Source organism: Trichogramma pretiosum, unplaced genomic scaffold, assembly GCF_000599845.2.
Source record: "Trichogramma pretiosum strain Unisexual culture from Peru unplaced genomic scaffold, Tpre_2.0 scaffold12, whole genome shotgun sequence".
NCBI lineage: Eukaryota > Metazoa > Arthropoda > Insecta > Hymenoptera > Trichogrammatidae > Trichogramma > Trichogramma pretiosum.
In genome coordinates, this window is record NW_019641690.1 from 1208777 (window position 1) to 1236606 (window position 27830).

The window sequence follows — 27830 nt, forward strand, 5'->3', positions numbered from 1 at the left end:
GATCGCGACGACGACGAGTTCAGCAGCCACGGCCGCCGCCACCGCCACCACGACCCTCTTCCGACCGGGCGCCGACTGCGGCAGCCAGCCCGCGGCTGCCCCCAGTCCGCCCCTCGTCAAGGTCAGTACTTCTTTCTTAGCTCTCGATTCTCGCCTGTTATCTTACGACTACTCCGTTGAGGTCTTTCGCTCTTTCGTATTTGCAACTCGCTCAAAGTGCGCATTGGGCTCGACGTCAGGGGGGGGGATCCCTCGAGCTCGTCGTCGCTCACGTCGCCGCTCGACGTCATTATCCGCGCATTATATGCGAGTAGTAGTAGTGCCGCGCGACGCTCGCCGCACATGCGAGGGGTCAGGATTAGGATGTCGCCCATTACGGCCGTCTATACTTCCATTTCCTCCTCTTATCGGTCGGCCGATCTTGCATCGCTCCATCCTCCGCTGACAGCAGCGCGCGTGCCCAAGGCTCTGATTTCTCTCCGTCTCTTCCTAGCTTTCATCCGTCTCGCGTGCTTCGTTCGTCGCTTGAAATTACTGTCGAAATATCAATTAATCGTGTAAGGTTATCGAACCGATTACCGTAGATATTCTTCCCGAGATCCGTTGTGGAGCTTGCGATATAAACACGCGCTAATTATGAAAATCAGAACGAGCTTTCGAGCGGTCGTAAAAATATGCATGTGATGCGAACAGCGCTAGATACGCGCACAAAACGCCGAAACACTCGTGACACTCTAATAAATTGCATCAACTTTTCGTGCTTGACATTTTCGGCGCTCTTTTTCCCGCGCTGTATCTATTTAACACTACTCGACACTCGTTGCTTGAATTTAAAGCTCCGCGCTCGGTTTTAATCCCGTTTAAATTCTACATGAGCTTGAGTCGTAATCACATGGTCACGCGCCTGCATATATATTGGACGGATGGTCTTTTTAGCGTGTCGACGTGTCGTTAAACTCCAATCGAATCAAACTTTTTCGTTTTACTCGCGCTCGGCTCCGTATAATCACATAAAGATACATATTTTGCACAGAAAAAGTTGGTGTGCGTAGTTTAACGAGAGAGGTGCGGAAAAATGCGGGAAATATCATCGGGCGGAGCGCCAGCGTCCGCGTCGGAATAGATTGAATTTTCTCGATTAGACAATGCGCGCGCGACGTTAAACGAATTATTTTCTTTATCTTTTCTGCCTGGCATTCTTCTCTCTCTCTCTATTTCTCTCTTTCTCTTTTTCGTCCGTGCAATCGGCAATTTCGTAATTTTCTCGGAGATTACGCTTTCTCGTTTGCACTGGCTGTGCCTGATTAAACTACCGTTCCTAAGTGGTAAATTACGTGCTCTCATGAGCGCTCATTCAATTATCTCCGTAGCTACTCGCGCCAAAGTATACCCACTTCTCTCTCTCTCTCTCTCTCTCGCTGCTTCTGCTGCTGCTGATTCGGTGCGCGTGTGTGCGTATAGTTGCGCCGTATGCTGCTTACTGCGGCTAGGCTGCTGTATAGCGAGCTGCAGCTCGTCGAGTGCGCCTGTGAGTGTGCGTTATATACAATTCTGCGCGACTGAGAGATGACACGCCAACGGCCAACGTCGTCGTAGTCGTTTTTCCTACTTCGCATGTAACCCGCACCCGCATTCGCGCTCGTTTCCCTCGTGCCGCTAACACATTTTATTTACTCGAGTGCAGAGTCGTAGTAGTAGCAGCAAGCGGCCGAGTCGCTGTATACGCAAACCTCCTTCCTTCTGCCGAGTCCTGCAGACGCATCGTATTCTTTCATCCCTTAAATATTCAAATTGCACTCTCTTCTTTTCACTTCTTTGCCGGCAAATCGTAATGTACTCGCAGCAGCAGCAGCAGTGACAGTGGCTCCGCAGCTGAGAGAATATTTTTCATAAAACGCGTATATGCCCCAGCCCTCGCAGATACACAGCGAATCGCACGGCTGAATTTTCAATTGTTTTATCGCGTTACCGCGAGTTGCAGCGGTATATATACCTTCATAATGGATGACCCGTGCGTACACGGGCTTGATTCGAAAAAACCGCACGGATCATTCGACGAGTAGGCGCTACTCGACGCGATACTACTCCAAGCCCACTCGATGAGAGATCGAGTTAATCAACATCAACATATTTGATATAATACTCGAGTTGCTATGGCCGACTCGACCTGCATGAAAATTCATTTAGCATACATCAAAACTTGCAGCTGAATTAATGTTAATTTTTAATGACATTCGGTCAACGCCACATGTAAATTGATATTCTGTTTTAAAATATCGTTTCGCCTCTCATCTACTCTCTTTTTCCATTGGCGTTATTCATAATTATTTTTTGGCATATTTTTATCGCTATAATCCGACCCAATCATTTAACTATCAAAATAAATTTCATGTAACTTAGTCGAATAATTTTGTACTCTCTCGACATAATTTCAAAATTTATTCTACAAAACTCGGTCAAATTAATTTTTTATTGCCTTTTTTATGATAAAATATAAACGAGTTAATGCCAATTAATAATAAATGCCAATAAGTATCGACTGCCAACGACAAAAGCTGATTATCCTTATGTGTACGCAATGTATGTAGGTAAGTATACCTATATAGGACACGCACGTATTCTAGGAAACTTGGTTCACAATCCTTTACGTGTTGCCAAACTTTAGCAAAAGTTTCGAATGGAATTATAGAGTTAAGGGTAATTATTTTGGAACGTGTTATTACGACTACATATATCAAGAAGAGCCGTTTTTTAAGAGCTCAAATCAAAATTTTCAATTGCTTTATTTATTTAAAAAATGATTCAATTTATTCATTAATTATACAATTGTTCTACAATTGTACTACTTTTTAAAGAATTGGTTGCTTGCAATGAAGAAATACTCGTGTTCAATTATACAAAACTTATTAAATTAATTGAAGAGGTGTATGAACGCCCCTACTTTTAACGATCAAAACATTATTAAATGGATTAATTGCGCCTCTTTAATTTTGTCGATTCACTTGATTTAAATTGAAAATACAATCATTCAAGTATTATCATAAACGATACTTATTTTCGAAGGGTAAATCTATTGATAAACACTGGTTCAATTAGTGGAAGAAGTTTTTAATATTTGTTCATAATGTTTAAACAAATAAATTATTGTGGATAAAGAGGTAAAAGTATGATATTTAAAAAAAATTGTTTTTATTCGCGTATCTGTTTCATCGTTAGCAATAGAGTCATTAGAATATTTAAGGAAAATGATTATGTAAATTAGGTAGAGTGGAAGCTTGCAATTAATTTAGCACTAGCTGCAGAGAGTACGCACAGATCATTTAATGGTTAATAGGTTAAATCAGTTCGAGGTCGATCCAGAGGTCGTGAACGGACAGTTGGGGCGAGTGCATCATAATCGCTATAAGGACGACGAATAGCTCGAGCCATAATTAAAGCCATTATACATTTAAGCCGCGAGCTTGCGGAGATTTCGCGCGAAGCTACGAGACTCGCTACGAGTAAACAAAGGATTTCGTGCCAATGCTCAAGTGGTGTGCGCAATAACAGCTTTACGCATTAAAGGTAATGTCAGGCGAAGAGAGCGTCGGACAAGTTTAGCGGTTTCCTACACAAACAAAGTTTCAAACTGCTAGGACTCGAAGAGGGAGAGAGAGGAGGAGAAAAAGAAAGAGAGCATCTAATAAAAGTAAACTACGTACTGATACGCCTTGAAAAGTAAATAGTTGTAAGATGGGAAAAACGGCACGGCGCACTATATTGTATATATATGGCAATATAGTTGCAGAAGGGATGAGAGTTAGCTATAGGCGAGCTCGGAGAAACGCCTGTCTCGTGAGTATGCAACTTCCGGTCGGCAGGAGGTAGTTTGAAAAGTGATAAAAGTAGGATAGCAGCAGCTCGGATCAGCAGCGCAGGGTAGCTCAAGCGAGTCAAGAGAAGCTTAATAAAAAGAAACGTTGTATAGACTCACACATGCACGGACACACACAGAGTCGTGCGCCGCGGCGGGTGCATTCACGCACACACCGACCCCAACCCACACTTACACTGTATAGTATAGCAGGCACAGGCGGGTGGGCGCGCACACCACGTACGGTCGAGCGCGCTCAGCGTATAAAGCGTGTAGCGAGAAGCGTAATATAAGCTCGCAAGCTCGACTTTACGTGGTCAATAAAAATACGATTTTCGGTGCTATCTACTCTTTCGCCTACAATGCCGCTTTCGGTGTAAAGCAGTGGAGGCAAAGGAGAGGGGTGTGCAGTACATATACCACAGGGAAAAAGAGGAAAAGGAGGAGGAAGAGGAGTGGAGGAGCCAAGAAGGAGGGCGAGGGGAACGAGGTTAGAGGGTGAGAGGGCAATATAAATACTGCACGCGGTGGTGGCGGCGGCGGCGGCGGCGGCGCGTGGGTGCGGCCAGGCAAGATAAAGAAGCAGAGCGAAAGAAGTCGTGCGAGTCCGCGCCGAGTCAGAAAATAAAGAGATGGCGTAAGACACGCCTTCGTCCTGGCGCGCGGCCTAGTCGTTGGCTGGAGGAGCCGCGACGAGAGATGCTGCCTGCGCGCCAGGATACTATTATAACGACTCGGAGAAACTACGTAAGAAAGTGACTGCGAGAGGGAGAGATACTGAACGGCAGAGAGAGGAAAAGAAACCGAGAATAAGATAGCAGCAGACCGCAAAAGCTGCGCCGACGTCGTTGCTCTATAGCCAGCAGCAGCAGCAGCAACGTATAGTAGCTACGAGCTGCTTTTTAAACGCCTGTTTTACGCTTTTCGACTTTTTCGAGATTTATCCTCGCTGCTTCCTCGCTAAATCGTCTTCCGGACGAAATTTACGGCCAGGCAATAATGCGCAGCAGAACAGAGAAACTCACCCGAACATTAATTCTCGGCGACTTGAGCACCCACACACATACACGTCTGTGCACTGTGTACCAGAACGTACTCATTCTTATCTCACACCAATAACTTATTTTGCTGTAATCAATTTCTACTTGACCATCGGCAACGCCGTTTTAATTATTTCCCCGAAAAAGTCCAATCAAATACAAAAAATTGCGGAATTTGTTTTTCGCCAGCTCTTCTGTTAGTTGTAAAAGTTTCCAATTACAAGTTTTTCATTCGACTGATTTAATTTCACATGTGCTCACCAGAACCATAGAATAATTTTTCTTGCATTTCAGCAACGAGTTCATAAGAAAAAAAATCAATGAAAGAAGAAGTTGATATTTATTTAATTTGGCACAAGTAGCATATCGATAGCGAGAGAACAACTATTGCATCAATGTTGGATGCGAACTAATTGAGCTCGTAGAATCTGTTCTGCTTATTGTTACGTTAGTGCTAAATTGAATCGGCTGCGAGCTCACGTACCGCATTGACCAGTCAGTTCATACGTAGGTACATTACGAAATACTTAGTTGCACGCATGAAACGGCTCTCGTAAACGGCAAATGCGATTGTGCGCATACGCATAATGCGCCCCCTAATTTTGGCTACAGTTAACGCATACGATAGCTCCTCTAATTGAGCTCGTAATTGCGTGTTTTCTCTTATTTTCTGTAATATATCGCTGCAATTTAGCTTGCATCTATATATTTACTAATCAATTGGAAAACTCGCCAAACTCTGAAGAGAGAACCAATTTCAACCCGCTAATTGCTACTCTTTGATAGTGAAAAGGATAGTCCTTTGCTAATCAAGTTGATTAAGTATTATTCTTTGCTGAATCTGTAGAGGAATACAATTTTTTTAGAATATACAACTATTTTAAAAAGTCAAGAATTATTGTTGCTTTTTACTTGAAGCCATAAATAACAAAAATAGTTTTTTCAGTGAAGAAACTTTTAATATACAATTTCAAAATTTTAAAATTAAATAACTGTAGGAAGTTTTTTAATCTATTCTATGAATCAGAGACCAAATAATAGAGACTTTACGCAGATAAATAGATACATTTTTCTCTAAATGATTTTATTCGATTTGTTAAACTTATTGGGGTCTGAGCTATATTGTTAAAAAAAACTTAGATTTAATGCAAATCGGATATTAATTCAGACATTGAGATTAAAGTAACAAATATTTAATATCATTTGAAGTACTTTTACAAGAAGTCTTTGTTGAAAATTCATGAATCAGTACTAAATTATTTTTTTACATTAAATGCAAAAATGGGTATAAAAATATCATTACACAAAATTCTTTTCAGAAATTTATGAATCATGATTGAAATTTTTCAAAAAAATTTATGAAAATTGAATCACTAATAATGTTGGCCTTCACCGCTAGATGGCTAGTACCATTAACTGTAAATCTGCAAGTGGCAAAGCCAAAATAAATGTATATAAGTACAATGGAATACAAGAAAATCAGTGTCTCTTTTTTATTTTAGAATGTAAAACAACTTTGAAAATTATGTTGGTACGCATAACGATATTTATTTAGCAAGTAGATAACCTGAGCGTATCATGTTTTTTTTTCAAAAGATATCCATAGACAAGAAGGAGGGAAAAGAAAAAATATATATAAAAAATTTATGTAAATATATGTGATAAATAGACGAAGTGCATATACCTCGCAAGAGGTCTAATACACTAAAATGAAAAAAAAAAAAATGTATATAAGATGGTACGCAGATAGGTGTCGTAAAAGGTTATATTGTTCTCATCACTATAACATCTATCTAGTGCTTACCTGAAGAGCAACCAGATTACGGTTCGAAACGTCGTGACTAAAATATATTTTTTAACACCAAAATTGTGTTTGAAAATAATTCACAAGCCCATGAAAATCAATATTTGATAAATTTTTTATAAAAATTCATGTCTTTTTTTACATTAATTCTTGTATGAATATTTTTAACATTGTAGTTGAGACTAGAGTTTGACTGTATACGAAAGGGGCGAATGTGTGGGATAGATATAACGTATAGGAAAAGAAGCTGTGTACGACGACGTCAACGAGGCATCGTCGCCGATAGAGCATCACTCGATTCGCTGGAATATTGCATTAGGCTCGGCTGAACGAGCACTTAGACTTTTCCATCGTCATATCGATAAATATTTAAGTGAATATATCAGGCGGAGTCGAAGAAATCATGCAGCGCATACAAGCACACGCAGGCGTAGATATATATCGTTATGTTTGTTGTCACATGCGAGACTGCGTGCCAAAGCAGAGACAGTCGAGTCGAGCGCCCAGCTTCTCTGTATCAATGATAACAATTTCGTTCAATAAAAGTATACGCTCCGTGTTCGGAGTATCGCACTGCGTGGTAGCTCGTATAGCAATATGAGCTGGCAGTGTCCATGCAAATATTTACGCGCAGTCGGTCTTTATGCGTGTGCTGCTGCTCCATGGCTGCTGCAGCTACATATTGCAGAGGCTTAACTCGATCAGTAAGTCGCATTAGTACTATACGTATATGTGGCAGTAAGCATGATGTGCGTGTAACGCGGGCTTGGATTTCGATGCTCGAGTGCAGCGGCGCGCGCATGTGCTCGGGCCGATCGCTCAATTGAATTGAATATGCGAGAAACACAACAAGAGACAATTTCGAGACTGACGCGATAACGTGAAATTTCATCGAATAGATTAACGAGTTTATCGTGTCGCAAGCGGCTGCCTATGCTGCCTCCATACATATATACGCAAGCCTCTGTACGCGTGTGTGTACATTGCGCGGATAAATGCGGACACGCGAGCTGCTCCCCGTGCATTATTGCTATTAATGATGCATCGAACTGATGCTGCTGGCCACTTTGATGCAAGCGGCCGCGGCGGCCACTTTATAGCGTGCGCGCGCGCGGACTAATTTTCCACGTGCACGTCAAAGGGGGGCCCCGAAACAAAATTAGCTCGCATTCATCGTCTATGTGCGCCGCCGCGCTCCGCAGCTGTATACCTATCAAACGAATCACTATTAACAGCTTTATGCGTGCGCGCGCTCGACTGATACTCGAGAGCTTCCATACATACATGAGCTTTAAATGCAGCTGCGTATAAGTACTTTGACGCAGCTCCATTGAATTTTCCTAATTACACGTGTGCGCGACCGATCGAGTCTCCGCTAAACGTACTAAAAACGTAATGTCTCCCCCCGGTCCGACCTTATGTACTTTTTCAAAAGATACACCAATCAAAATGCTCCGTTTATCAGGGTCATACCGAATTCAATGTAATAATGAGCTTTTTATCCTCTAATCAACTGTCTGTGTTTGTGTGCGAGTTTTAATTCTCAAGATACGGATTATAGAGAACTAACGATGGGCTATGGCCAAGTCAAGTTAGCAATATTAAAAAGCTCAGAAGGAACGATTAATTGGGAGCTCGAAGAAGAGCGACATAAATTTCTCTATCAACTTTATCCATTAATTGAAAATTGACCGAGTCAATTCCCTGATCTCCGCGACATTTTCCAAAAGGAAGAAATTGATCGTCTTTTCTCGGATTCTATAAACTACACTGGGGGAGGTATTGATAGAGGAAAACGATTCTTTGGGTTCATAGCCCGAAGTGGCTACAAAGACGAACTCGAAATTGATAAAAAAGCTCAAACCAGCTGAGATACCAAGATTCAAGACTTGTTTAAAATATACGGCAGGTTCGATGTGAACTACGCCGATGATTTCGGTTACACACGTTTTTACACAGCCTGAATATATGGCTGTAAAGATTTTGTCAAGAAATTTGTCAACATCGACTAGGATCTCAATTGCATCGTGTACTCAAAAAATAATTCACCGCTACATTTGACCCTGCGAATGATTTTACTCTGATTCAAATAAACTTTACAAACAATTTATTATTAACAATAATTGGCGCACGACTTGACTTAAAAAATAAGATAAAACCATTTTAAAGAATGCAGTGGCCTAATAGAAAACACATAATGAAATACTCCTTATTGTCTTTATAAGTATAAAAGTTGGCGATTGGGAGAAAGAGCCGCGTAACGCGGGAAACGCACGTGCCCTAAACGACTCGATGATTTGGCAATAAAAGTCAAGTCGAAACAAGAACGACTATGTGTATACTGCCGGATTGGGATGACGACTCTATTAGGAGCCGCCGAGCTATTTCGAGGGGCATTATTTGGCCTGCGCTCACGCCATTACGGGCGAGGAAAACAAAGCCTAGCGGACGCATGCAAAACATCGCGATCTGCGACGAGTCAACTGCGGCACGCGTATATACTCGCCCACTCGCACGACACGATATACCGTAACACTCGGTTGCGCATCCGCAAACGAAAGATTCGATCTGGCGTCGTCGCCGATGCGTAATCGAGTGCGTGCGACGCGTGCTTATACTAGTCGACGCCGCCAGCATACTACAGCAGCAGCAGTGGGGGGTCTCGGCTCACGGGGGTGCTGCTCGACCGTCCCGAGCTCCGGAAGTCAATCGGAATATCAGGATTCCTCTTAGCAGGGCCATCATATTTTTGTCACGCGCTCGGCCTTTGCTGCCACGATCATCGGGGTGTCTCGATCGCACCTTCGAGCCCGCGCGCTCGTTTATAGACCCGGACAAAACTCGCCGGAATTCCATTGGTCATGCATTTATGATTTTCTTATAAGCGATGCTCTGCTCTCTCTTCCCTTTCTTCCCACATATATACAAGTAGTGTGTATACGAATTTATCTCTCGATATCTCTGCGTATAATTATTCCTTTTGCGCTTTATGGACCGTGTTAATTTATGAACCCCTGCGCGACAGGAGATCCTTTCAATTATAATTCATAGCTCTTTGCTGCGATACACTTATGATCGCGATTCGACTTTCGTCGCTCTGACAACACCGAGTAGATAATAAATGACCCGTCGCTTCTTTCTTTTTTTACCATTCGAATACGTCTTTTGATACTCGTGGGTGGGAAAAAAAGAACTCTATAACTCGCTCAAAGAGGCGCGCGATAACATCGATGTTAATGTAAGCATACGACGCTGAATTTGCAGTAAACGATGTATATCGAGTCGTCGCAATCAGTTCATTCGAGATCGAGTTTTTCCATTTTAACGCAGCTCGACAACGCCAACACGACATAAGAATTTCAACGAACGAACTAACGAATCGAGTACACGAGTAGCAGTGCGGCGTATCGCGTACGAGCGGCGAGTATATAAGAAGTTTGAAACGAGGATAAATTGACGATCGATCTCAATTCCATTTCACGTCTATCAATTTAATATCCATTTTATCTCTCTCGGAGCGAGCTCGCTCGATGTGCACTTGTTGTGATCGCGGACGAGCTGTTGTGCTGCGCCGCCGCCAGACGCGTTTTGTTTTGTACGCCAAGTATTTTGCGTGCGGCCATACATATTAGCTTTACATACGTACGGTCGAGCTTTTACACGATAACCGCGTTAACGTTCGCTCAGGATTAGAGTCGAGTCGCGAACGAATAAATCGCTGGAAAAACAAGTAGCTAAACCGCAAACAAGTAGAGTTATCGTTAAGTCCTAAAATGCGCCGAGCCAAAACGATCGGGACGCTTTCCAAATAGTCGACGAACGCGACGATTCTTTCGCGGTCGCAATAATTCGCGCGACTAACGAGAGCGAAACTATTTCGTCGGAGGGAATCGATGGGGCGGCCGGGGGCCACACCTGCGCTCAACGCCGCGAATAATCGGCGAATGACAAACGCGCGACCATCTCTCTGGCCCGGACATTGTTTCGCTGTCATGCCCCCCCGCAGCTCAGCACTTTGTTAATGAGCTGCGCGCATCCGGCCGTGCGGGGGTGAAAGGGTGTACAGAGCACATGTATATTTCAAGCTCGGCGCCTCTCGCGCTACTCTCCTATACATAAACACACTCGTTTCTCGCTCGTCTAGCATTCATGATTTACGGCGCGCAAAATTTCCTGTGCGCGAATCGAGCTGGCGCGCGGCTAATTATGCGGCGGCTAATGCTCGTGTCGCGCGCGCGCGTGCGAGTTCAGCCGATGAGCAGTGAGCACTGCTTTATGAATTTGCGCATGATTATTACGGGATACATAATATAACGCGCACGCGGCATTAGATGCAACCGATTGTAAACGCGGTGTATTATACATTCAACGCCGCCGCCGCTGCTTATAGTGCCGATAAATTCGCAACTCGGCGCTGCATTTACTTCGCATTTATGCATGCTCGCCATTTATTATACGCATCTATTATACACGTATGTATTCGCGTATACGACGAGCAATATAAATTCGATCAATCTAAATTGTTGCTTAATTGTGAGGAGCGAGGCCGACATTGAGGTTTCGCGAAGAATAGACTTTCATTTCACTTTGATGCCTTCGTGCAATTTTTATAGTCACGCGCGCGTGTCCATGTGTGTGTGTGTTTTAGTGCTCTGTGTATGCGAGGTATACGGTATATGTACAGGCGTAATGTGGCTTCTGTGCAGCGTTCCAAGGGGTCACAAGATGCCTCGGGGCCAATTCACCAGCAGAGAGCTCGTATTATATGCGAGGGGACGAACGAGCGAGAAAGAGACTTATAATATAAGATCAAACGTTATTATGACTGTATGTATACATGCACGCGCGCTTGTAAAAATAAATAACGGTGTGAGATGGACTGTTTCACTCTTTTTTTTCTCTAAAACGAGCCGACTAATGGCCAACAAAAACCATTGGTCGCTCTCGCTCGTTCAACGACGCAGCGATGAATTATACTCAATTTTGATGCACAAATATTCGATGAGCGCCGAGTATTTCATTAGTTGTGGCTACATGTTCTTGTTTGTTTATATGGGCATTATTGCCATGTAAGTGCATTCGTTCGATGACACGTCGATGCTTAAATCAACGTGTCAGCTGCTGTGCGGTTGTTAGCTGCGCTGAAAAAATGTCTTCGCGTGTCGAGACAAGAAAGCTCGGTTGAGTTTGGCGATTCTCGAACGATCGTAACTCAAACGCGCGCAAGCGTCGAAATTGATTACTCCGTGCGCTACTAAAGTCCGTGATTCGAAGCTCCACTCCGCGCTCGATCGTGCCACAATGGCACACAAACTGTTTAGCTCTCGGTGTATATTGCGCGCAATACCCTTATATCCCGTATGAAAAGCAAACATAATGCTCGCTCGATAACGCATTATGTATAGAATATAATTATATAAGAGGGACGAGGGGCCAGGGCCCCGTTGTGTCGTGCATTCATTTGCGAATGCTGCGTGTAGCATTGCAGTATCTTTATTGAATTGTGTCATCTAATATAAGGGCAGAGCATCCAATTTCAGTCTCTTAATTGATTCCCTCCAATTCCCAAAGGGTCGACAATTATCCTCACTTATGCAGAGAGAGAGCCGAGGCGTATACATATCTGCGTGCTGCTGGCATGCTTAAATTAATACAACGAAGCGGTGCAGCGCGCGAGCGAGTCCGTCGGCAGCTCTGTGCCGTCTTCCATTATTATATGCGTTATATACGTCAGAGAGAGAAGATGGTCGCGGCGCGCATTCCTCGGCGAGTCGCGTGAGTCGCGGCAGAAGCGACGACGACGGAGGGAGAGAAAAAAAAAGAGAGAGAAGAAGCGCGTGCTCGATCTTTTATACCGCACTCGACGCCACGACTCCGCATGTGTGTATGTATGTACGAGGCATATGAGGGCTGCGACTCCGCGAGCCCAATAAAACATCCAATTTATATAGCTCGAAGCGAGCACGGAGCCGAATTTCTTTTAATTGACGGCAACTTCGCATTTGTCATTTCTGCCACTTAAACTTACTGACTTATATGTATAAACGTATATATCTAGATACATTATTCGACGTAGGCAGCGCATGAATGCAGGCGCGCAAACACGAGCTGTAAAATCCCATTCCGTATACGCCGGGCGACCGTCGCCGTACGTTATTCGCTCGACTTTTCCGCGTTTCTCCTCTTTCCAGTGCGCGCGATCGTGTAGCTAATTGAATTTTTCTCGCTATTAAGCCGCGTAGCTTTCGATGGAGCATCGGTTGCGAGTACAGTGGCTCACGAGTTACCAGCTCGACTTTTTTTTTACCGCTAGCAGGACTCCCTCGATGGTCAGAAATTTTCGTCGAGTTTTCGTCGAGTGTGTGCGATTCGCACGCCGCGAATGAGATGCACCAATTTTACGAGACTTCGCGTGCAGAATTATTAGAGCTTGACGTCAGCGGAGCGAGATACGTCGCGCGCAGGCCGGATCGCGAGCAAGTTGCTCGTAATTAAACAATTGGTTAGCCGAGTTTGCTCCGCTTAATCACGTTATATGCAGATATCCGAACAGTGGTCAGAATGCAGCTATGAGCCATCTTCACCCTGAAATTCTCCCACGCACATTTGCCTGATATCGCGTTGCTGCTATGCACGTTTTGGATCGGATCTCAGGCTACATCGTTGAGAAAAACTTCAAATTTAATTTAGATTTAACGTAATATCAGACGTTCAGATTGAAGTAATCAATATTTTATTTCATTTCAAGTACATTTACAAGAAATCTTTGATGAAAATGAATGTACAAATACTGATTATTTTTTTCATTAATTTTACAAAGATTGTATAAAAATGCACATTTGTTTTAAAGCAGAAATAAATAAAAATGATTTTATTACAGTTAAATTAAAGCATTTTAATTGAAAATTGAAACTGATTCAACTTTGGCGAAGATTGCTCGAAAAATTGATAAAAATTTAATCATAATTAGCGTCATTACCACTAGATGGCGAGTATCTTAAAACGTAAATCTACAAGGAAAAAAGTCAACATAATTTTATAAGTCAAGCACGATTTTTATAAATTCATTCTGTACCTCCTAAGTAAATTCGATGAACTCGGAGTAGTTTGAAAAAGTGTCGAAAAAAGCCGAGAGTCGATATAACGCAGACGACTCGCGAAATCGAGTCTTGAGAAAATAGGAGTTTTGGATTGTTGCGGCTCGAGATCGCATAGAGTACGTACGCGCAGGCGCAGAGACGCACACGCCCGAGAGCCGACGGGGTGTCAAGAGAGTGTTAACGAAGTCTAACTAACTTGCCGCTAGGCTTGTTTCGCGAAATTATGCCTTGATTAAATCAGACGTGTTCCTTTGATGCTGCTACTGCTGCTTTCTGCTGCTCTGAATCAATATAACGTTCGCTATGTAGTTGCGATCTCTCTCTCTCTCTCTTACTCACCCCTTCTCTCTTCTGCAAATTCCCTCTCTGCCTCTCTATCGCACTATATCTATATGCAAGCGCTCCGCGTGTGTATATCAATTAATTCGTTTCGCAATGTCAATATTGCCCATAGAAGTACACGTATTTGCATTTACCGAACTAACGCTCGACCAGGCTACTCTATATTATCGAGCATCATCGCGTATATAATTATATCCTGCGAAATGTTTCGGAATTGATTCGCTTTAATACGATGACACGAATCGATAATTTTATACATATCCAATGAAGCTCGCTTATTTCCCGAGATATGCCAATTGGCTTTGCTTTTCCCCTTTTTAGCAAATGAAATTTATGATAATTTTTCTTATTTAAGTAAACCAATTGGAAGGAACAAATTTTTTGAAGCTTATGACTATCTACTTATAATTAATCTCTATTACTTTTAAAAATTTGAAGCATTTCATAAAGGTCTCTAAATGGTCAGAGATTATAAATTAGAATAGATTGAAAAAAGTAACAACTCGAACTTGGACTCGATGGTAGAAATGACAACTATCGAACATTAAAAGTTGGACGCATGACGTCCGAGAGTTTCTAATTAAGTTAAAGGGCCGTTAACGCGACGAAAATGAGAGTATTTAGGCTCTGGTCCCAGGACTATGATTGCACGAAGTGACTAATATAAAGCATCCTAATTCACTGGACTGTTATGGAATTGGTGCGATGCGAGAATAATACAGGAGCGGAGGAGCTATGCGAAGCGTCGAGTTAATGCAATCATACGAATGATTTTTCTCGAGTTTATATATGCCGACCGCGAATGAAATTCAAGTCGCTCGTGTAGCAGCAGTCGGGAGAGCTGGCGCATGCAATAATTAGTAATCTTCGTCCCACATCGAAGCAGTTTCAATTAGTTCTTTCAATTTGGCCGTGTTTTCCCACGCGACGAGCGTCGTCGTAGCCGCGCGAATGCAGCAGGCTGTATCAAAGACAATTAATCAACGAAAGCTTTCTTAACTGGGTTATAAAGTCGCGCTGCTGCGACGTGCATCTGCGCTCGCGACACTTGTGCGCTGCGATGCATTCAGATAAGCGTCAAGGCATCGGCTGTTCTCTCGCGAGCCGGTGTTCTCAACATCAACGCGCGTCGAGAATCGGACGAGCCAGAGGAGGAGTAAACGCGTCGCTGCTCTCGGTATGTACATATGCATCGATAATAGTCGCAAGCAATCATCGAGCGAGAGCTACGGCAAACAGTATCGAGCTGCAGCGCGCAAGGGACGTAGGTACCTACAAGCTGGTTATGCGTATTGTAGGGGGGAAGCGAGCCAAGCACGTGCTGTGCTGCGCAGCTACGCCGGAGGCCTCGAGAGCTGCCGTGGTGCTGCTGCCGCCTCGGATTAGCTCTGCTCCATTTCACCCCTGTTACTGTGTGCGTTGTGCCTGCCTGCGTGAGACGCCGCACGCGCACCACCGAACTTACACTTATGTTGTTGTTGTTGCTGCTGCGCCATGCACTCGAGAGGCGGCGAGCATCATCGTATGCGTCAATTGAACTTTAACCCGAGATCGCACGCACGGCCAACACAATACACACGCCTTGTTGGTCGACAATGCCCACAATGGCCCTTGCTCTCTCTCTCTCTCTCTCTATAGTTCTTGTGTAAACTCATCTTTATATAAGCGAGAGTAAACAAGTCGAAATCGCAGCTCGTTACACACATTATAGGCCAAATACACTCTACTCGCGCAGTAACGAGTTTCGAGAGTGCGTGCGGCAGATTAGCAGGTTGAGCTTGCGCGTCGTCGCCGCCGCCGCCACTGCTCCGATCCATCCTTTGAAGCTCCGGGCCACCGAGCTACACGATTTGCTCAGTCTATAGCCAGTGGCGTACGACAAGGCCCAGGGATAGTCGCTCGCTATACCTAAATTATCTCTCTCTCTCTCTCTCTACATAAGCGACTACAATATGTACATGTGGGCTCGAGATAGCTTTCCACTAGTATGTTATATATAGTCGATGCGGTCGAATGCAAGTGCAGCATTAGGGCCGAATTAAGACAGACGCCATTAATAATTCAATGTTATTTCGAGGCTTAACGTTATCAACTGGTATCCGTCGGTCGACTGGCTGCTGCTTATACTTGCTCGACAGTCGACAGTCGATCCGTCCGATGTATGTACGTACACGATGTATGTGTGTACTCTCGTAAAGCACACGGATATCTCGTGTTTCAAATTGAACATCTGCTCTCGAGGTTTATAATCCGATCATCTCGGTTCTGACTCAGGTCATCGCCGACAGCATCCCGCGCACCCAAAGCCCTGAGCGCTCTCTGGACTCTGCCCCTCTTTTGCTCTCTTTTGCTCGTTCTCTCTTCTCTACTCTCGTCCTACGCTTCACTACGCGTTTTACGCTGAAGCAGCAAAAATAGTTGGCCGAATCTCGTTATTAAATTTAATCTGATATATTCAGTTGGTGCGTCTCGCGTTGGCTCGCGCTGTCGCAGACTCGAGTTACATACCTACGCATTCATACATTTATACAGATAGTTATCCTTGGCAAATGAGAGAGACTCTATACAGGAACTCGGTTAGAATACGCACACCCCCGTAATTGTGTTTGCGCGACTTGCGCGAGGGATCCTACTGTCTCTCTCTCGCTAATATCAATTTCAAATTTCAATTAGTATCATCTGGGTGAACGAGCTAGAGCTGGCCTCGTGTGTATAGCGTACAACAGTAGCAGCAGCAACAGCAGCAGCAGCAGCACAAGTTATATAGCAAATAGCAACGAGCGGGGGGGATGCGGGGGTGCAACTCGCTCTCTCTCTTCATTCGCGATCTAAAATTCAATTTGTCCCTTCGAGTTGGTGCGCGCGCGCGCGCACTCCCATTACAAATTGACGACTCTCGGCTTATTAAGTTCTACCGAGCGATGGCTTTAATACTCTCGTTATTTATTTACGCGAGTTTAGAATGCTCCACCTTCTCCGCCCGTCCACCTACCCACCCGCCAGCAATTCCTCCCTACTATATACCTCCCTCCCTCTCTCCCTCCTTTGGCTCTCTACCAGCTGAGCCAGCTGTACATCTCGGCTATGCGCTTGTATATATAGGCTATATAACTACAACCAGTAGATTTGCCTGTTACCTTTAGACAATCATGCCCTGCTATCTTGGTCTCGTCTGCAGAAAATTAACTTACGCCCGCTGCAGAGGCCAATCTTTTTTTCTCCTAATATTGTAAGATTTCATTTGTTTCCGAGCCAAATATTTACTTGGACAACAAAAGTCATAAGAAAAACATTCGAGCACATGATCGATCGCCCTAAACTTTTTTTTCATTCTATATGAGTGGCAAAAAAATTGAACGAAGAATAAAATGCGCGTGTGTGCGTATTTTGTTGCAGATCGGGCCGGTGCACGCAGCTCAACAGCAGCAGCAGCAGTCAGCACCGACGACGACCCGAGTACAGCACCAGCCGCAGGAGCAGGCCACGCAACTGACGGCTGGGCCAGGGGCCGGCGGCGCGGGAGCGACCTCGAGGACTGGCGGAATGTTCTGCTACCACTGCCCCTCGGGTCTGCCGGCCCCGAGGCTCCCACCGACGCTCGAGTATCCCTTCGCCCCTACTCATCCGTGTGAGTATTTTTCAAGTACGATCATTTTCTAATTTGCTTTTCCATCCATCTTGGCCGTTTGGCTCGAATTGGCTTATTTTTTTTTGCGTTTGCGACCGAACAAAGGTGGTTACATCGGATAGGTTGATAATGCGAGTCTCGGCAAGTGAAAATCGTAGAAAACAAGTGTACAGTACGTCGGGCTGGAAGCATTAAAGCGAATTGAGAAGTGGAATTAGTTGATAGTCGAGGCGCGCGGCAGCTAGTCTAGCTGACGGAATAACACAGTAGGCAGAGGCGCATGTGTGTGCGTTATAGTACAGTAGCGTAGGTAGCCGAGGATGACCCAAGGGAGCGGAACGCGTGCAGCCGTCCATCGAGTCGGCGGTAGCAGCAGCCCTTCCAGCTAGCCGCTTCTGCGCTACATGCGCTATATCCTAGTTGTAGCTTCAGTCGGTTTAAATAGATTAGGTAACTACGTGATAAGTCGCTAAGTGGCTCACCGCCATATATACCGTATATAGCAGCAGGTCCGGCCAAGCGCACCCCTCGTGCTGCTGCTGCTGCTGCTACTTGCGCTCACTTGCTTCAACTATATGCCACAGTGGTGGTATAAGTAGCTACAACATTGGCATCGGTGTGCTGCTATTGCAACTGTATGTGCCTGCGCACATCGCCCAGTTCGCGCTGGCTAAACACACGCTCGAGAGCCAGAGCCGAGTTATCTACGAGTTATGCAGAGAGATGCGGCCGGCTCGACTACTACTCGAGTTATGCTCATTAGCGACGCTCGCATTCACTCATTAGATTTCGCTCGTACAGCCCGAGCTTGTATAGTCGGCAGAAAAGCTCCGCGTCGACCTTCTCGATGCGACGTCCCCACCCACCCACGACTCCGCGCATCGCCCCGCAGCTATAGCTATAGCGTCTCATTGGCAAATTGGATCAGTGCGCGAGTCTCTCCTGCAACCGATGACGACTGCGACTCGCTTCTTTCCTTTCCTTTCCATCCTCGTCCTCCTCCTCCTTCCCTGGCAGCTCCTATATATATCTGCAGCTATCTCTTGCTCTTTCAGCCACCAGCGGATACGGCTCCTGGCTTTACTTTTCCAAACTCTAATCCAAGACTTTGAGTGGATTTCAACTCGCTCGGCTCTGCCTCGTTGCTGCGGCCATGTACATTTATTTACGGCTCTCTCTCTCCCTCTTCAGCCTCGCTTTTCTCTCTTGCTTTCTTTTTCTTGGCCACTGTAGAATCCGATCCGAACAATCAATAATTACCTCCCCGGATTTTTTTCCCTCCTTCTTCCGTCCGACTCTCTGCGGTTTTTTCCCTGTATCTCGACGCGCGCAAACTTTCGTCTCTCTCGCAGTCTTTTCTTTCTTTCCGGATGATCGGGAACGCCCGCGCGCGCGCGAGCAGCTCTGCTTCCAAATCGATTTAGCAACGAGTCTTGATTGCGCTAATTCCTTAAGTTCGTTCGACCAGACGTCGCCGCGCGCATTTTCGATTATACGCGCGCTGGCAAATCAATTGCTCTCGACTACGTGTGCGGATCCTAGCGTGCAGTGAGAGAGTTCAGGTATTCCTTCAACCACCGCTACAAGCTCCCTGCGACTGCGTGCAATTGATGAATAATCAAGGCGAGAAGGGCTTACAAGAAAAGCACAAAGCTCTTGTGGCGTGGTCAGCGCGCGGGCAAACGGCTGGATTCGAGCTAGAACTCGTGTATTATGACGCTGCTTCTGTTGCCTACACACGCATGTATATTCGTTTTCAATTTGGCGGTTGCAGACTCTCGCTACTGTGGCTTTGTTAATTTTTATGAGTTTAGCAAATTAATTTGTGTTTTTCGTTAAGCCATAAGCTTAGCGCCGTAGTAATTAATTGCGCTGATTGCTTTGCATCATTAATGAGTCGGACGCTGCACGAGCAGCCGCTGCCGTATTATACATGTATACACACAGGCAGCTTTGCAATCGCGCGGATATATACTCGTGCAGTTCTCTCTGTGTCTGTCTGTCTCTCTCTCTCTCTCTCGCATTCGCCCACGTTCGCTCGCCCATTTGTCGCTCGCAGACTCGAGCTAGCTAGCTGCTATTTTCTCGCTACAGTATATATACGTACGCAAAAACCCGCGCAGCGCCACGGATCATTTTCAATTTTCCTCTGCCGCGCGGAGATGAAATTTTAACGAACTTAAAAGTCAATTATTCATCGACGTCGTGATGCAGCCGCAACTCGAGTAATATCCGATTATGCCCGACACACGTGTACGCAGCGAGCGGTTTACATCTTTTCGCGATTCGCGTGTTTTTTTTTCGATCGAATATTCATACAATGCGCCCCCCCCCCCCCTACTTCGGCAGCCTCGCTTATTTTATCGTTGTACGATCTGTTGAACTGGTGTTGCAGATGCGAGCTACTCGGCCTATCATCCAGCGCTTCACGGCGTCGGAGAGGATTCCTTCGTTCGAAGAAAGCAGCGAAGAAACAGGACGACTTTTACTCTGCAGCAGTTGGAGGAGCTCGAGTCGGCCTTCGCTCAGACTCACTATCCGGACGTCTTCACGAGAGAAGACTTGGCGATGAAAATCAACTTGACCGAGGCGCGAGTACAAGTAAGTTATTTTACTATACTTTGTGCGTATAATATAAGGAAATCCAAAATAAAAAAAATCGTTCTCGGGTGAATTATCAAATTTTATTCAAGGGTATTCATGGGTAATGCATGGAACGATAGAGTCAGGAAAAACTCGAAAAAAAGTTTGAGCTTTTATACTCTCGAAAAGCTTTATTGAAACGAAGATTCTCACTCGATCTAGCTGTCATAATATTAAGCTCGAATCATGCTTCCCTTTTTTTTCGCGTATACTTGGTAAAAACAGCCGAACGGCTGAGCAGGAAAGTATCGCTATGATGATGGACGTGAAAAAGAGCCGAGGAGTAAAAAAAAAAAATAAATAAAAAAGAAACGGAAAGGCAAGAGCAACGGCGGCGGCATCGCAGCAACAGCGGTAACGCGTACAGGTCGTGCTTTATGACCAAGCGTGAAAACAAGGATCTAGGCCCCGAGGGTCTTGCTGACACCCTCGACCTGACGTAATCTTCTGACGAACTAAGCCGGTAATTCGCCAGATTGTTACTCCCTTTCGGTCTCTTTCCCTTCTTCGTACATTCGTTTCCAGCCGTGTGCCGTATACGCCGAGCTCTAGCTCGCTTTTTCTTTCTCTCTCGCTCGCTCTCTCGCTTCCCATTATGCCTCATGATTCGATCTGTTTCTTTTTTCCGAGCAAATACATCGAGCGACAGATTTTCGAATCAACTCGCAGATTTTCAAAAATTATCGAGATCCTTGGCGCGTCCTCGTCGATCACAATTATTAAACAAGTTTCGATAACGTTTCGCGACGTTTCTTTACAAAAATATCGTCAATTTCGCTTATGGATTTTGAAAGAAAAAAGGATTCTTGTAAGTATATTCGTGTAGGATTATTGTAAAAAAGATTGAGAGCTGGGCAAATTTAAAATTCCATTGATATATAGAAGCATGTTTTCTCTAGGGTATATTTCTCCAAGCCCGTGTAGCGCGTTATTACCGCCCCAATGTAGACGTCAATTTTTCGTAGTTTAGGGGGTTGGCGCTGGTCGATAGGCCGTATTTTAACCTCATTTTAATACCATAAATGTAATTTCTCCCATCGTATACATTTGCTTTTAACGTGAAACGCGCGGCTGGGCTTACTTTCAGACTCCGCGAACCTACATTACGCTCGAGATATAAATCGAAACGATCCCGTAAAACTAGCTCGCGCGATCTTGGTCCATGATTCGAGAAAAATATCCTCAAGATCGTCGAGTTGGAAAGTGGAAAAATGCGAGAAAATGTGCACGCGAGAGTACGACGCGCAAGCTCCGACGGCGGCTTCTCACACACACACACACACGAAATGGCAGATTTTGCCTAAACGGATGGGTTCGCTGATCATATATAGTAATTAGTCGTCTTTGGGCCGCGCACTCGGAAATGCAATCGAGGCCGCCTGTACCGCCATAGAGAGACTAGAGCGAAATCGATGACACAGCGAGCTGCCAAAGGGAGTAAGAGCAGATAGAAAGAGAGAAGCCGCTCGGCACGTGCGCCCACCTAGAGCATACAGTAGTAGTAGTACGTCGTGTGTCACATATAGGGCCGTCGGCTGTCGGCTGTCGGCTCGCTGACGCAATTACGGCGCAGACTCGTTGTTTCATTAACTCGAAGACAAAGAGAATCTGGAATAATGGACAAGTAGCTGCTGCAGCGCTCGCGCCCGTTTATGCACTCGGAGGCTGGCCGTTAGCCGTCGCTGCTACTGCTGCTATACGACAACGCGCGTGCACCTTGCTATATAGCTCTTACGTATTATATAAAAAAACACACATACAGAGAGAGAGAGACACTCAATCTCGAGCGGTGCAGCAACGCCAGCACGTTTTTCTCGTCTCTTTTGCACCCGCTTCATAAGTATATACACTCCAATTAAAAACTCCTGACGAGGTCCCGAGCGCCGAGGCACGTTTCGCCGAGGCTCGCCTAGTTGCTTGTCCCACACTGCACACACACACACACGCACGATACATACGACGTTCTCAATTTTGTCAAATATATAATATGAAGTTTCGCGTCGCGTGCAGCACGCGCTTCGCTCTCTCGTACGTACATCTTTCACCTTTTCAATCAATCAAGCGAGATTTTCCTATCTAGTCTCTCTCGCTCGAGCGTGTCATGATTTATTCTCGACACCGTGTCACTTTATAATATGTATAACTTGACTGGAAAGTCGTTTGATGAAAAGCTCTCTCGGTAAAGTTGCCCGATCCTCGGCTAGCTGTGTTGCTATATACATGCGCGCGAGCAAATGATGTTTTTTAATCACTCTAAGTAAGCAGCGACGTCGGCCTCGTCTTCCTCCTCCTCCTCCTCCTCGTCGTTATAAAATAATTCGCTTATGGCTGCTCTTCTATCTAATGTACTTAAATATATACATGCCTCGTATACACGCTGCCGCTGCAATATTTATACGACGCGACTTTCAAATCAATGGCCTACAAAGTACATAACGGCATATCGTAAAACGCCCCTCATTGAGGACGAGCTCGAGAGAGCGCTCGAAAGTTTGTTTCGCGACGACGAAAGTGAAACTAACTCAATTTTTAACCCTTTGAATTAATAATGAGGCTCGTGTAGAGCGAGATCGAGCGTAGGTTGCTGCTGATGCTGCGCGTGAGAAAGTCCTTGCGAGTTTCGAGCCTGCTCCATCAGCTGTTTGTCGTATACGAAAAGCTCCCTGGTCGGCGCCGTCGTCGTCGTCGCTGCGGCATGTACTTGACATTCGATATCCTCGTATACTGCGCTCTCCCTGCAGCCCGACCCGAGCCCGCGCGACAGATTCCGAGCTCGCAATTTTTCAAATCTGATTTTCTCCCCGCTTGGCCTGGACTAACTAATTATTGCATTAGCTCGGTGACGAATGCTTGAAATTCACTTTTACGAGTCGAATTTATTTTTCTCGGCAAGCGAAAATTCACCATTACGTTGGAAACAAATTCGAGGAAAAAAAATTAAATCGATGTAAGGCTCACGATACATGGCGCATTAGCGCACTCGAGTCAGAACGCGAGTAAAGAGAGAAGATTGGAGTAAAGTAAATGTCATAGCGATTTCCATGGAGCTCGGAGTTGCGGCAAAGTACGAGTAGTGTACGAGCGAGCGAGCTATCTCTTCTGACGTGGAAAGTTAGTGGATTGAATGGTTTTAGACACATTTAGGATTAAATTCACATCGCGAGGAAGGAAGAAGACTGCGAGAGAGAGAGAGAGAAAAAGGGAAAAAGAGAAGTATAAAAAAGTGTATATTCTCGAGGCGGTGGCGGTTGTAGCTCGCGCGCGCACGCCGAGGAAAGATGGATAAGTGCAGAGAGAGAAAGAGAGAGAGAGCTAGCGAGAAGAAGTGGGGTAAAAATTCAACGTTCTACGCTCGATCTCAGGGGAATCGCGGCTTTGTTCCCAGCTATTACTCGTCCCAGGCAACCCTTAGGATGTTATTATATCTGGCCGTCTGGCGCGCGAGCGAGAAAGAGAGGGCCTCTCGCGCCACACGCGGCTACATCCATACTACTACTACTACTACTATTACTACTACGCGCCAGCCAATACACTCGGTTTCTACCGCACGCTCGACTGCTACCTACACCGTCGTTTTCTCCTGCTCCCGGCGATCCTTTCACTCCTCGCGCTCCTCCTCTTTGCGACTTTTCCCTCGCTTCTCCCAGCTATACTCTCACCCACTTTTCCCCGCGTACGCAAGCACCCCTCCTCGTGTGCATTTTCCTCTTGCCTTCCCCGTCCTTCGGTTCCTTAATATCCTTTAGCAAAGAGCAGAATGCCTTGGCCTTATATATACCTTTTTTCTCTTTCTGCGAGCTATGCATGAGATAATCGCAGCCAGACTGCGGACCCTGACTCACTCGCGAGACTCGCGAGACTCACTCGACTCACTCTCGAGTTTCGCTTGGATGGAAGAAACGAAGCTCGTCGTATTTATTTTATTAAACCACTTTCCGAGCTCCCTGCCGCAGCAACTTTTTAAACACGCCGCTTCCTACGCTCCATCTTTCCGATTTTTTTTACTTCCTTAAACTTATATTCCATGTTTTTATCTATCTCGTTTTCGATCGTGCAATTATTATCGGTTCATATAGATAAGTAGGAAATTACATTAACTCCCAGCCTCAAATTATATACTTATGGTCAATCCGAGCCCCTACAGCGTGTCCAAAAAACAATATAAGACTGGCTCAGCTCGAATTGTGCACCGCGCACCGCATATTCGATTACGCAATTGCAGCTCGTTTTAGCGCACATTCAGCGAGACAATAGGTGCTAGAGACGCTTCTGCTGCTGCGGCGTCTCGCTCGTCACGAGGTTGCTCCGCTGCGCGCACGGATAGCGCCGTAATGACATGGCCGGGAGGGATGCTTTCTTCATACATATAGCGCCACTCGAGGCCGCGTAGTTGCGAGTCGTCGTGGAACACGAGCCGAGAGACGTATATACATGGTACGCGCGGCACAGGGTGAAACGTGTGGAAGGGTCGCATTCTTTTGCTCGGCTAATAGACAAAACGTTAATAAAGCCCGTTTTAAGCGAGATTACGAGTCGCGTTAGGCACGTTAGCGCGGAAAACTTCAACTCGAGCTCGAGTAACTCGCGCTGCTGGCTCTTGGTGAGCGCCACTACGCGCCTCGTTAGTCATGCGCGACCCTTTTTCTCCCCCCCCCCTGCGCGCATATTCCACCTTTTTATTATCTATTTTTCTTCGTTTTCTCGCAGCTGACACGGTGTGAGCGCAAAATGTAAGCGCATATTCCTATTTACGGCTAATACGCGCCGCCGCCACATATATTCAATTTGCGGAGGAAATTTGCGCTCCAGTTATATAAGACGTATACTAAAAGTATTCACAACGCGGCAACTTACTTTGGAACTTTATCGACATTAATCAACACTCTTTGCTCTTCCTTGCGTCTTGGCGTCTCGACACATATAGGTATGCGCGTACGGGCAGGCGTTATATAGATATTTCGAGCCAATAAGCTTAAGCCTCTTATCGAATTGAAAATAAATGTTCGTTCCTAATTCATCGGGGATTCAATGCCAGCGAGGAATCCTATCGAGCCAACTTTTTGGCTCCTCGCCAAATGGCATCCATATTACGTAGCCCAGATACTTTTCTCATTTATTCGACTTTTCTCAACTTTTTAGTATTTACCCGGCGCAAGAGTTGATTTAGTTCGGACCAGCGCGAATTCCCTTGCATTGCCCCTTTTGATAAATCAGCCTCAATTTTATAAGCCAATAAAATTTTATTTCATCTATCTACATTCGATCAATAATTAAGAACCAAAAAAAAACTTATTCGGCAATCAGTTGGCACCCGATCACATCTTCTTATTTAGTTTTTTAGCCATATATCCTTAGAACGCTTCGATCGTGCGATAAAACATGTAACTTCAAGTCGATGGTGTGCAGGTATGGTTTCAGAATCGCCGAGCAAAGTGGCGCAAAAGCGAGCGACTGAAAGAGGAGCAACGCAAGCGCGAGGGGGTCTCCGATCCAGGTGATCCGAGCTCGAACTCGACCCAGCCGCAGCACGAGTCGCCGAGTCAGCCGACCAACTTGGCAGCCGAGGACTCGTCGATGCCGGGAGCTCGAGAGACGCCCAGCGCCGAGGCCGGCTCGCGAAGTCCGAGCTCGACGTCGGCCTCGGTCAGTCCGCGTCCTGGCCACGGGAGTCTCGCATCTCCACCCCCGGCGCTGCTCTCCAACTCTCGACTGACACCCCAGTCGTCTTCGTCGTCGACGCAGCAGCAGCAGCAGCAGCAGCAGTCGCAATCGGAACAACAGCAGCAACATCTCGCCAACGCCGCTGCGAGCGGAACTGGAGCCCCCGCAGAGAGGTGAGTTCCGGATGCGATACGCACCATTTATTCGCTCTTGAGCACGTGTGCGAGACTTTGCTGGTCTTTCGACATTGTCCAGAATAGTGCGAACGCATACAAATACCATTCGTACCAACTTTTTTTCTTTTAATGCGATAACGTTCAGAATAGAGCTAGAAAATTATATGGCGCGTTTCTTTCATGTCTCGACACGTGCAAGTTGAGCGTCGATCGGCCCCAAGTAGAGGAAATAACGAAAAATGTTCTTCTTTCCAGCAGTAGCAGTAGCAGCAGCACGCCGAGTGGCGCTGGTGGCGGTGGCGGCGGCGGCTTCCGTCCAGTAGAGACAGGCACGACGTCGCTGTTCTTCTCGCCACACTTGGCGGCCCAGTTCTCGTCGCCGCTGTTCGGCTCGAAGCTGCAGGCAGCCGCGGCGGCCGCCCAGAGCTCCGTCGCCAGCAGCGTCAGCAGCGCCTCGCTGGCCTCGAGCATGGCCTCGACGATGGCCTCTAGCATGGCCTCTAGCATGGCGGCGAGCACCGGCTCCCTGTGGAGCAGCGCCGTGGAGTCGCGGATGGCCGCCAGCAGCAGCCTCCAGGAGATGCTGTCCTGGTCACCGGCGGCCGCGGCGGCTGCCAACTGGGCCGGCTGCGCGAGCTCCCTCTGCGGCTGCTGCAACAAGGGACCCAGCGCGGGCTCGAGCATCGCCAGCGAGCTCCAGCGGAGCAGCAGCCTGGCCGAGCTGCGCAGGAAGGCCCAGGAGCACTCGGCCTCGGCGCTGCTGGGTGGCCTGGCCTCGGCGGCCTTCCACTTTCCGCCGCTGCCGCTGCCTCTGCTGCCGCCGTTGCTGTCGCTGTCGCGCCGTCCGGAGGCCCACCATCACCATCTGCACTCGGGGGTGCTGCAGCAGCTCCAGCCGAGCTCCAAGGACGATCCCTAGGCCAGTGTCGATTGCCGATCCCGGACCAAGACTCCGGGACGATCAAGCGCGTGCCTATTATCTGCCTCGTAAGCCCGAATCCTACGCGTTAAAAGTAGTCTCGACAATACAACGATGTTGCAGTCGGCCTTGCCGCGGCACCGAGCGCCGACCGAGTCGAAAACATCTTGTAAATTATTGTGCGCTCGCGCGGGTCTGCTCGGTCGGACGCGTGTGCCGGCCAACACGACCGTAAATCTTACTGTATATTATTGCGTATTATTTGTAGATGAAAAATGTATATGTATCATATTATATAATAACGAAAATCGATTACGTAGCCATTAAGAGTTGATAAAGCAGAGCTCGATGTCCGCCTCAGTTCTTGCTCATTATTCAAGTGGGCCTTCCGTCGTCGCTTGAGACATTTTCATGGACGATCGACAGATCGCGTAATTTACATGAATTATAAATACTAGATCTATATATTATAAATATATATATATATATTATAATTACAAAAATATATGATAACGACGTATATAATACGACATGCACATAGTAGCGTATAGCTCATCGACCATGAAAGTTGCAGCTGCGCAAAGTCTAGATAGCAGCAGATATGCAAGGTCAACTCGAGCCAGGCAAATCTAGCAAAGACTGTAGAGTTCATTGTCTGTAGTAA

The 27830-nt window shown here is 46.1% G+C and overlaps 1 protein-coding gene across 1 annotated transcript; it reads left to right on the forward strand.

Moving 5' to 3' along the window:
* Positions 1-60: 60 nt before the first annotated feature.
* Positions 61-27830, forward strand: LOC106649738 (homeobox protein otx5). The gene is made up of 6 exons (XM_023461799.1): positions 61-121; positions 17536-17767; positions 20163-20368; positions 25817-26172; positions 26503-26651; positions 26730-27830. The coding sequence occupies exons 2-6, from the start codon at positions 17683-17685 to the stop codon at positions 27164-27166; spliced, it is 1233 nt and encodes a 410-aa protein (XP_023317567.1). The 5' UTR covers positions 61-121; positions 17536-17682; the 3' UTR covers positions 27167-27830.

Bases quoted from the DNA above. Each gene is read 5' to 3' on its own strand.
- LOC106649738 (XM_023461799.1), top strand. From the start codon at position 17,683: ATGTTCTGCTACCACTGCCCCTCGGGTCTGCCGGCCCCGAGGCTCCCA. The intron at 26,173-26,502 runs GTCGCAATCGGA...TCTTCTTTCCAG, and splicing joins CAGCAGCAGCAGCAGCAGCA to CAGTAGCAGTAGCAGCAGCA. The intron at 26,652-26,729 runs CAGCCGCGGCGG...TGGCCTCGACGA, and splicing joins GTTCGGCTCGAAGCTGCAGG to TGGCCTCTAGCATGGCCTCT.